Source organism: Patella vulgata, chromosome 8, assembly GCF_932274485.2.
Source record: "Patella vulgata chromosome 8, xgPatVulg1.2, whole genome shotgun sequence".
In the NCBI taxonomy this organism is placed as follows: Eukaryota; Metazoa; Mollusca; class Gastropoda; family Patellidae; genus Patella; species Patella vulgata.
Genome location: NC_065886.2, coordinates 45,386,231 through 45,398,562, shown reverse-complemented (window position 1 = coordinate 45,398,562; position 12,332 = coordinate 45,386,231). Strand labels below are relative to the sequence as shown.

At 36.9% G+C, this 12,332-nt stretch overlaps 1 protein-coding gene across 1 annotated transcript in view; it reads right to left on the bottom strand.

Moving 5' to 3' along the window:
* The window catches only part of LOC126830760 (uncharacterized), a 109,080-nt gene extending 97,865 nt beyond the window's left edge, over positions 1–11,215 (bottom strand). The window contains exon 1 of the mRNA XM_050561160.2: positions 10,618–11,215. Coding sequence (XP_050417117.2) covers positions 10,618–10,701 — 84 coding nt within the window. The 5' untranslated portion in view covers positions 10,702–11,215. The remainder of the gene's footprint in view (positions 1–10,617) is intronic.
* Positions 11,216–12,332: the final 1,117 nt, after the last annotated feature.

Below are 12,332 nucleotides of genomic sequence, written 5' to 3'. Positions count from 1 at the left end.
GGGGCATTGTCTCAGGTACCTGGCAAACCCTCTCCTGCAAAACTTTCTGGATCCGCCCTTGTCATTGATGGGACAGTGTAAGTCTATTTAACGAGTTCGCATAACTGTTAGTGCCTTTATATAATGGATGTTACGAAATTTATGACATCCGCGGATCATTTGCTTATTCTCTTTTTGTCTGGCACTGGCTGGCATATTGGCCATGAAAAGTTCATCGAGATTTTCCGACGTGGTTTCCACTTCTCAGTGGTGCAGGACGGAGTGATATGCACGTAAAAGATCCCTTGGTAGCTGGAAATCGATATAACAGTAGGCCATACTGCAACTGCCCGGGAAAAATTTCCCTCATAGCACACTGTATGATGCATGCCCGTCCCCATTAGCCCGATCGGAGCAGAACAGTAGGACGTTAAACCCCATTTCATTTCATTTCTTATTTGCCAGTAAAGTTCATTTATATGCGATACCCCTGTCGGTTACTATTCATTGCTGTAATTATGAACAACAGAAATGATAATAATTAAAACGAAGGCGCGGTCTTGAACTTATATTTAAAGCGAGAATTTCAAATTTTCTAAGAAAGTCAAAACATAATTATTTCTATGTCTTTTGCTCAAATAGGTTATCAAATCACTATTATACGATCATGGGCATTATTTCCCACCCTTAAAAATCTATGACACAGGAAATAACAACACAATTACCTCCCCTGTTTTGCTATTGACAACATGTGGCAGCCATTTTCCAACGTTGGAATTTGAAGTTAAAAATGATATTTTTGCCAATTTCTCAGCTGGCAATAGCGAATTATAGGATTAATAGGATTATTCTTTAACAAGGTAGGACTGTTTATGGGTACCATCTATTTTAAGGCTTTATTTTAATACATTTTAAAAATATAACTTGAAGATTTGCAATTGCAACTTTAACTGATTATAGACTAACAGACAGAGTTTAATATCTTTAAAAGAGGATAGTACAAGTTCATTTTCTATACATTAAAACATATAGTTTTCCTGTAGAACTTGATTATGTTATTGTTGTAATCTCTCGAGAACGTCTATAGCGTAACACAAGTATTTATACATAATATCGAACATGTCTTTATAAGCCAATTATTCATCTCGGCTCACCATGGGCTAATTATCTAAAATGGCCAAGAAGACGGCTTTGACATCTTCTGATAATTGTTCAAAGGGCATGTCGGGGGGTAAGGTGGTCTAGTGGTTTAACGCGTGCGCGTGAAATCACAAGGTCTGTCAATGAGTCCAGTGGCATGGTTTCGATGTGCGTGAAAGTGAAAAAGGGTCGTCTGTCCAACCTCGTGGGTTTTCTCCGGGTTCTCTGGTTTCCTCCCACTGCTAAAGACCCCTACGCTAAACCCCATTTCTCTCACATTCTCTAAGGGCGTGTTAAAAGTTCCCTTGTGCTTAGACTCTGCTAAATATATTATGGGAGCACAAACTCGATTATTTGCTTCGAGCTGGTTTTTGAAATGAAATGGAATCACCCTGGACACGGAAATCAACAATGTTCATCTATGCTTGCCAGGAACATGATTTTGAAGTATACCGATAACTGTTTTTACATTGGACACGCATGTGAAAAAGACCGTTGGTGCTGGCATAAAATTATTTATAATCGTTTGTTTTCACCTAGACACGTTTTTTGTCTATACTATCGTTTCTGGTCACTGTTTCTCGTTTTAATTTATTTAGATTGCTATTAATAATACATTTCTGGTTTAAAATGATGTACAACTGTTCCAGCAGAGTAGGAGTTGTTTCCTCTGCGGACATTCGGCCTTTTGGAATTAAGAAAATGAATTCGTGTGACATTACTCAAAAGATAGTGTTATCGATACCTTTTGGGAAATCTTTCTTATGGTGTGTTGAACATTTGAAATACGTATGTTGAATGGTCGTGTCTTTGATGAAAAGGGTGGTAGTTTTAGATACGTGCAACACCAAGAAAATAATGTAAATATTATAGTATGTTATCAACAGTCCTGTATGGAAAGGTAACAAACTTTGATATGTACTAAATAATGATGCATGTGACCATTTTCCTGTAAGTGTAGCCATACTACATGATAGCAGAACATGGTGATATTATAAAAGCTAATAAGTGGAGATGAACTGAAGTGGATTCCAGATAATGTCTCAAATTAAATTAAATTAAATATCGGCCAGGAATCCTGAAAATATCAACCGCTTCTAGAAAAGCATCAACGTGAAACCATCTGAAACAACTGATGATCTTACAAAAGCCTAAATACACGCTTTATGGTAGAGCTTGTAACCATTAAAAGATCAACATTCTTATATTTTAATGATAACCCCAGTAGTAAACCGTTCTCTAGCATTGAATACCAAATTCAACTGATGCAAAGGGAAGGCTTGAAAATCCCTTTATCTTGGACAGGTTAGAGAGTTAATGGATTCAAGCTATATGTCCTTGATATTATCATAACCGTCTTATCATCTGCCACTATTGTATTAACATGTCTGTCAAGTACAGTCTGGTTGTCATAACCACGAACCGGAAGCCCTGATCTCTGTCCATGGATACAAGACGCCATAAACACCTGTTACTTAGATTAACCCCAATCAATGCTTCAGAAAATATTCCTGATGAACAAGACTATATTTACAGAATTGTGAGATGAGAACGGTAGTATAACTAGATCTATTATCTGTGAGCAATCAATGACGTATGTTTTCCTTCTCTCATGCACTAAATTACAAGTTCGATCAGTCTATCACTCCTGCGAATGTTACAGTAACCCTGGAAATCTAATCTCAACGAACCCTATTGAATTTTCCCTACAAATCCCATTTTGATATTCTCGCCTACCCAAAAGTATGCCACTTATTAATTATTAACATGCGTCAGTGATGAATCAACCTACCAATCAAGACAGAAAATTCTGCGAAACCCTGCCATACAAACATTTCATTGGCCAATTAAGGTGTACAGTACCATTATGCTGCCGTCACGGGCCCAGAACGTGCTTTCCCTTAAATGTTAATGAAGTAACCAACTGAATAAACAGAACACCAATAACATTTTATGGTACTGATGTTCTACACTATATACCATCTAACGTAATAATAATATATTCAAAACGGTTGTCGTTCAACAGACAAAAACTACAAATGTTACTACTACTACTACTACTACTACTACTACTATGTCTGCTGCTGCTGCTGCCTGCTACTACTAGGGATTTATTCTCGCTTCCATCTAGAATGAAGTATGCTTTTTGTTTATAAATAAATCAGTGGGCCAAACTTGCTTTGATCGGAACAGTTGCGCTTTAATTGTCTACTCACATTAGGACCGTCTCCACAACCCTGGTAAAACTGGCACGATGGAGACACCACATCCTCCTCTGTAAAGATTCCATGCATTTCAAATTAAAGATATATAAATGGTTGTATATGAAAATTGCTGTGACAATCATTTTCCACTTTCTTGAAAACTGAGAATCAGAATTGCTTCCTGAGTCCATTCTTATTATCAGTTAATTTTAATAATGGTTTTATTTGAACTGTCGACTGTTGTCTATCGTATGAATAATTAACGAGAAATTACGTAAACAGGACTATTTGTCAGACGGTATAAATTACATGCGTCCCGTGTTATCGTGACCTGGTGGATTGGTGGAAACGACAAAGTAAACAATTTGAATACAGGTTCAGCAATTGTAACGCTATTTAGGACTACTGGCCCGATAAGTACTGGGTTATGGAATATTGTAAATACATTCCCAATAGGTTGTTGTATACCAATGTGTAACAAGTTGTTTTAGCAATATGTGAGCACAGCCTGATTCAGACACGACAATCGTAACCACATTTTGATCCAAGACATTAGATGCAGAAACTAATGCGATAACTGTCACTCTTGTTTGTTCCCAGTTCTGAAGAAATCCGAATACTAGCATTTAGCTATTTTGTCAATTTGTTATTCGTCTTTGAGAATTCGATTATATACCCAACGATAAAGAAACGGAATTTAAATAAGAATTTCAGAAGGGTAAATTTAAAATGGCTGTAGAACGGGTAAAGTTTGGGATAAGGGGATAAATCTTTTTTTCAGAATCGTAATTAAGAAGGAAGTAGTTTACAAATTTATTTACAACATTAATATGATGTATCTTTACAATCATAACGAGGCTGGAACTTAGTAGGGTGTTTGTTCTCCATTATACCCTCGACATACCGGGATGGGGTCCTTACTGCGCTGCTACGGCGCTTCAAGATCACCATAAGCGTGGTGGAAACGCCAGCTATCGTGGTGTGGTCACCATGGTCGCCAATGATCGCCAAGTCACAGCGCTTGTTTTGAGCATGTTGAAAACAAAAGCTAAAGCCCCCGTCAGACCGTCGCGGCGTCCTTACTGTGCTGCTGCGACCTTACTTCGACCAGAAAATACACAAGGTCGTGGGTAAACGTCAACACAACGCGTGAAAATGTCCCAAAAAATTACAAACTTGAAAACAGTCGCCTTCTCATAGCTTTCCAAGTCATATCGCAGAACCTTGGCATTTGTTTTGACTCGGCGATCATTGGCGATCTTAGAGACGAATCCACGATATCGCTTAAGGCGATATTGTCGCGCTTTGAGAACATTTTTTCGTCATCTTAGCAACGCAGTAAGGCTCCACTCCGGTATGACAGGGGTATATTCTACGATCTGAACTGGAAAACTATGAGAACACGACTTTTTTCAAGTTTGTAATTTTTGGGGACATTTGCGCGCGTTGTGTTCACGTTTGCCGGCGACCATGTGCATTTTCCGGTCGACGTACGGTCGCAGCAGCGCAGTAAGGACGCCACCCCGGTCTGACGGGCGGCATTAGCATCAACAACAGCTACGCAACGGCGATACATGGACGCAATAAGTCGGTTTATACAAGCTCTGGGTAATCGGGCCATGGTTCCTCGAACTGCTTTAGTAAGTAGTTGGCTGTCTGTGGCCTGTGAATCATTTGGTTAATGCGCCTTTTAAGCTCGTCCCAAAGGTGTTCTATGGAGTTAATATCTAGACTCATTGGTGGCCATGGTAACATATTGTGTTGTTCAATGCTAAAAAGTCTTGCGTCGTCCTGGCAGCATGGGGTCTTGCATTATCCTGCTGAATAATCCATTGTTGTTGCCCTCTAAAAAATGGTACCAAATAGGGTTGAATGTCTTGGTTGATGTAAATTTGCACAGTGACACCATTTCCGTGACCAGGGCCGATTGTTTGGAATATCTTATTAAAACCAATACCGACCCATAACATGATGGTTGGTCCTCCCCATGGATCATGTTCCAAAACATTTATATCATCACACCGCCCTCGCCGTCTAAGCCATATCCTTACCCTTCCATCTGTTCTGTGTTCTGGACACACAAAACCGCCTTCATCCGTGAATAATACTCTCTGCCATTGTCGTTGACGCCATTGGCGATATCTTCTTCAGTACTGGTCTCCTTACTGGTCGTCGGCATCCGAGGTTTTCACTGCGTAGACGCCGCCGTATTGTCGCATCACGTATCGGTTTCTGGTGGATGTCGATGGTCTGTCTAGCAGTTTCCGCTGCTTGTTGGAAGCGATTTTGTCTATGTTGTATGTAAATTAGGCGATCTTGTCTGTTGGTAGTTACTCTCGGCCTACCGCCTGTCATCAGTTTGGTTTGCCAGATTGAATCTGTTCAGCAGACGGTAGATAATGCTAAAATGGACGTTAAAGTTTTTAGCATTGAATCAAAATTACACACGTACCTTTAGATATAAAACATGTGCGTTTCTTTTGTCGTTCGACATACTTTAAGCTTAACGACTGTCGTGTGTAAAAGGGTTGTTGTATACTTAAAGGAGCTAAATCTCTAACTCATTATTTTCCATAACATTCGAAATTAAAAACACGAATTAGAATTCAATATTGGTCCATTTCAATCAATACTGATGTTGTCATCTGTTGTAGTAAGGTAGGTTGAATTTTTGCTCTTTAAATTAATAACAGCATTATATTGTATCTTTAATAGTAAGTGCAGGAGGACCACACTACACGTAAAACAAAAATCTACAAGATAAACCTGCGGACAAGACAGAAAATAGACATTGCACCAAATAAACAAATATCAAATCAAGTGAATGGATCCGGGATAGAAGTCATGTCTCATGCACTTAAATCAAAATGAGTGAATGGTTAACGTACAAAAAAGATTTATAAAACCTAAACAGATTATCATGATTAACACGGGATTGGAAATTTACTAATTGCATCATACACCGTAACCATCCAATCATATTCATTATTTGCAGAATTTTAAGTCATGGCGTAAGCAAATCTTATAAAAAGGCTAAATCAGCTATTTAAGATTAGATATCATTGAGTTCCGCAGAGATTACATCTGAGTTTCTAGACCATATGATGTAGCGGTTTCCTGAGTCTAGCCATGATGTTTAGACTTTTACAGGAGTTGGTGTTGAGAGAAAGATGTTTATATTAAGTATGCTAATGTAATCTATTATGTATTGTAACCATATTTAAGCAGCTTGACATAAAAATGTAGAACTGAACTGTTGCATTGTTATTCCGAATCCCTGGTAAGACAAACGTCTTAACTACTGAGATTGTAGTAAAAAGAAAATACACAACGTGAAAAGGACTCCAAAGTAGACAATAATAGACTATTATAAGGCTAATAAAATATGTAGCATAGAATAGAGTCTACGTACTGTGAAAATAGGATCCTAATATCCAATATCTTAGATACAATGAATATTTATTCACATGACAAGCCCATAACCAACACTCTGGAACATCGGAAGGCTCATATATTAAGTGAATTAGATAATATCTGCAATATCTGAGTTAAACGTTAAAATACAAAAACGCGACTTCGTTTGCTATGTAATAATGATACTTGCCATTCGAGACTATTTACCTTATTCCTTATCAAACCTTTAAAACTTTAAGAATAATTTGACTGAAATTTTCAATATATTCATTTTCTATTATTATCTATTTTAAAACTAACATATCAAGAACGACAGCTCTTAATCTAAATCTTACATAATACATCTTTTAGAAAACTCAACCAAATGAAATAATATGTAAAGTACTATCAGATCATATAGAAAAAGTCGTATTTCCCTATTCTGCAAAGTGGGTTTTAATTTTGAATTCAATTTACCTGAGACTTCATAGTTTCAGTTACATGTACATATAAGATCAACCGTCTTGTTTGTTTATATTGCATGTAAACAAGTAATAAAAACACTGATCAGCCATTTGAAGCAATCTGATTCAGACTATAATGACCTTCAGAATCAAATGTCACAGAGAACCCACGTGACTCAAACGACCCTCATACATGCTTAAAAGTACTTATACAGTCTGCGTGCAAATTTATGCTAATTTGAAAATCCCCAATTTCATTTACTATCACGACTTTTATTTCGTCTTCTTTTTTTAGCGTCGATTTGAAAACAGACTTTGTCAAATTAGATTTGTATAAACTTAGTGAAAGAAATGTTTGTCGCTAACATCACATACCCCACTAGCAGTCCAGTTGTTAGAGAACCGCCAAGGGTAGTCCAATGATAACAAATTTAGTGATCATTTCGAACGTCTGAATATTTTGATATGAAACTTTTAAATAAGGAAAAAAAAAATTCTATTCACTCACATAAACCCATGTTTGTTAACGATTGTGAAACTGTCCCTTTACGGAGTCAAGTTATGAAATCCATATTGTCAAGATGGATTCATTGAAAACCATCGTTCATTACAAACAGGAACGATTCGATAAGTTAAATTATGGTTATTAACAAAGTAGATTTTAAGAAAAATAACAAAGAAAGCGACACGCTTTGTATACCATCATACCACAATATATTCGATAAGTTTACTTAAGTTTATTTACAAAGCAGCTTTAAAAAAAAAATAACAAAGAAAGCGACACGCTTTGTTTTCCTTTAAACCATTAGTTGTTGCTCTAACTAGACGGGTTTACCATTCATCATGATGTCAATATAATGAAAAGTATTGATTCGAATAAGGCGTGTTCATAAAATACAAATTCATTAGTAGTATATAAGTCGATTAATGCGCTTTTATGCTTTTTTTCTAATATGGAATGTCGATATGTATAACTTTGAAAAATTAATAATAATAATAACAAAAAATAATCTTTGAAATAATATTCAATTAGCTGCGAAATTATGGAAATCTTAAGAAAAAGAACCGATAAGTAGATTCGGAGAACAAGTTTATTATATAAAAATACTTTTCGAAGTCATATTTAATTAGAAGCCAAATACCTATAGATAAAATACCTATAGATAAAATACCTATAGATAAAATATGGAAATCATAAAGAGCGAGAGAGAGAGAGAGAGAGAGAGAAATGGGGTTTAACGTCCACTCGAACCAGACTAGGTCATTTCGGGACTAACATAATGGTTTAATTTTATTTCAATAATTCGCTTGCGCGTAGGGGTCTTTAGCAATGGGAGGAAACTGGAGGACCCGGAGAAAACCCACCAGATTGGACAGGCAACCCTACTCCTTGCCACGTACAACCGGGAATTCGAAACCACGCCAGTTGACAGGCCTTATGATACAGCGCGCACGTGATAACCATTCGGCCATCCAACCCCCAGGAAATCATACAGAAAACTGCTGATAAATTGATCCAGATAAAGTTTGTTTTAATTTTTTTTTTAATATGATATCTGATATTGCAAGGATATGAGAAATACAAGTGCTTTGAAACTCTGTAGAAACGTAGGACTCGTCCCAATCCTGAATCAATGATTAGATGTTCTAATAAATTGAAAAAAGATTATTGCTTCAGTTCGTTTTCTTTCATTTTATATTCCTCAATTGCAATTTACTGGAGTCAATCACCGTGATGTTTCATGTCTCGTGAACATAATATTTTGTCATTTTGAAACTAACATCTGGTTAATTTTTTTTTTGACCAGGAACTGGGTACCAACCGTTACCCATCTTGTTGTTCATGTACGATAGACAATAGACATGATATTTGTTCCTTGGACTCTTGCACTTAGATTGACTTCGTCACAATTACAAGATGACTGTGATGACGCCATACTCAGTTCCTGTTTCGTATCACGCTGGTACTTAATTCTATGATCACATTGAATTCCGGATATGCGGTTCCAATACAGTCGCATTGACTGAAATGAACTATACAATTCCGAAAACCTTTTGTCAAATCAACAATCTTTGGGGATGTTAGTTATATAAAACATTACTGAATGGCATATTGCTATTAAAGATACATTAGATAAGATTTAATAAAGAGTTGACCATTCTTGATATAACAGTTAAAAAATAGATGATAAAAAAAGAAAATATTGAAAATGTCAGTCAAATTACTTTAATCTGAACGAAGTTATCACTTTTGTTAGTTTGGACCTGAAATAGGCATCAACTGTCTCCGCACTGTCTCCGAGAATTGCCGATCGTTTGATTGACAGACGATAACAGTACCCTCGATTTTCAGTCCTTTTTATAGGCAGTCTCCGGGAGTGAAGTCAGTGATAACGGTAAATGTTAGCTTGGTCCGACATTTAATGATTTAATTATTATATGGACGACTGTTTAAATCCAAGAGTTGATTTTGGGCTTGTTATGTAAATAAAGGTCTAATTAATAATTTCTATAACATTTGAGGCCTATAGAAAAACTAGCAATAGGCATATTTAGCTCTTAACTAATGTATCGTTAACTTTAACTGGAATGTCGCTGGAACAATACTCTTTCGGTATTAAGGCCTACAATTCATCGCGGTATCTGAGCAGTTTAGTTATTTGATTGTAAGGTTAGAATTTCTATTGATTTAGCTATACTGTTTTCTATTGATGACACATACCCATGACATCAGTTTAACGACAGTACACGGTGACATGTCATTACTGCCATATTATACAATCAACCTAGATTACAACAAGTGGGACAAAAGGGGTACAACTTCGTCTCGACACGAACTAGGTCATTTCGGGACTAACATATAGTGCAAATTTATTCCAGTAATTCGCTTGGGCGTAAGGGTTTTTAGCAGTAGAAGGAAACCCGAGGTTTAGGAGAAAATCCACGAGGTAGGGCAAGCGATTTCAAATTACATTATCCGTAGCATATTATACACCACTAGAACAAGGGTTGGGATTAATGTCACATTTTGAGAAAATTTGGCTGTCCTGGTGTTATTCAATATCATTAACTTAGGATTTTGTCAAATGTCATGAGGAGTCATGAGGAGCCACAGGGTGTCATTGAGTAAGACGATGGCTCGCTAACCAGGGGGTTAGAAGGAACTGGACAGGAACAGTGTCTAGTCGTTCGAGTGGGAACACGAACCGAGGTCTCGTGTACACATTGGCGAGCAGGTAAAAGAGCCTTGGACAATTGGAATTTGAAAAACGAGTCGGTCGTCGTGCCGCTGTTCGGGCAAAATTACCTCATAGCACACTGTATGGCGTATGCCTATCTTCATTAGCCCAATCGGTGCAGAAAAATAGGAATTTAAACCCCATTTCATTTCAATTGTTCAGTTATATTTGGGGAAATAAGCAAAATTTTGCATTTACCTGATTAGAAGTCACTTCATCTGTCTGGCTAGGTCGCGGGACCTTTTTATCAGCCATTTCCAAAACCTCCTTTGTTAGCGCCATTTTTAGTATCCCAGAAACAAATAAAATATAGTTCCTCGGAGAAGAGGCCCTTTTTTATTCTCGCAACAAATACAAGATTGATGACTCAACCTCACTGCAGAAGCACTTGAAATGTCAGTTTCATTATATAACGTCTCCAAAGTGAAATAATTCAACCAATCTTAAGATCGAATTCACCGCAGATCGCGATACAATCTTTTAGACTTATTGTTTCGTTTGTTCTTCTCCATGCCTTTTACATCTTCCTCGTTCAAATTAATCCACTGCATTAGTCACAATCCTATTCATTTATATTAGCAGACGTACTAAAGGGAGATAAACAGGTAAATCATGAGCTCAAAGCATTATCGATGCAGACGATAAGTAAGACAATTTCTAGCCAGATGGTATTGTGTTTTGAGGAGAGGTCTTCATAATGCATAACATCGTTGACTGCAGGATAAGATAAAACTGTAAGCTTGAATGTTTTCTCCCGATTTCTCGTTCCATAAAATCAATTCCACGGGTTTGCCACAGACAGCTTCCCGTCAATTATCGACAAAATCAGACATACTTACAATACACCTCTCTCGGGAGGACATTTCACTAATTGTATTTCAAATACCAGATTACGTGAATCCGGACGCCAGGCGAGTATCGAGCGGTCCTTCGTTAATCGCCATAGCTCAATAAAATTTTGACTTCGCGGATTGGTTATACAATGCAGGGTAGTATGGGGTGGATTATTCCCCCTTATCCTTATTACATAACACCAAGGTCCATACACCGTTTTCAATTACGAGAGAGGAAGAGAGAGAGAGCCCAGACATATTATTTCTTTTGTTCTTCGCCATGCCCTTTAATTACAAACTAGACTAACGTGCTCTTTTGCTTACTCAATTCATAGGATTGGGAGAGTTCTTTCCTGGAACGTTCAATCGAGTATTACTTACTGCTATCAGCATCAGCTCCTTCTGCTCGCCAATCTAGATCGGCCCGGTTGAAGATTATGATTTAAATATGAAATGATGCAGGCATATAGGGACGAGTGTGCTGGTGATTAATAGACGTACTGTTGTCAACAGGGAATACAGTTTTAAATATTTATTGTTCATGATATTATTATACAAGTAATAGTTGATGATATTGCGCAAGTGGTAGTATTAATAAAAGTGTTTATGATAAAATGAAATATATAACTTCCGTCGATGATATACGTATATCATTCTATTAATACACAATTTCTTGTTTCAATAAATCAGTATCCATTCCAGTGGTCTAAACGTTTCCAACTTCGATAATTCTCCCAAATAGATAAGTTGAATTCGATCAACTGAGCTCTTCCTTTACATTCAGTAATTGTTGATTGCTTGGTAGCATAGTTTGGCAGCCAACGAGAGAGTGCGATACAAATAACCATGATAAATTATGCGCATAAACAACATTGATTGCCACGTATTAAAGTATGTGTCATGATACGTGGGAAATGAAATGAGGTTTCTTCGAAATACGTGGGTTATGGTAGCAAATTAATTGGGTTAAAAACCGCGAACTATATTTAATTTATTTAACTTGTTTCAATGGCATTTAGTATTTGAACTGGAATATACAGGTCACAATTGTATGGAATACCATTACTGCTTATTACTAAG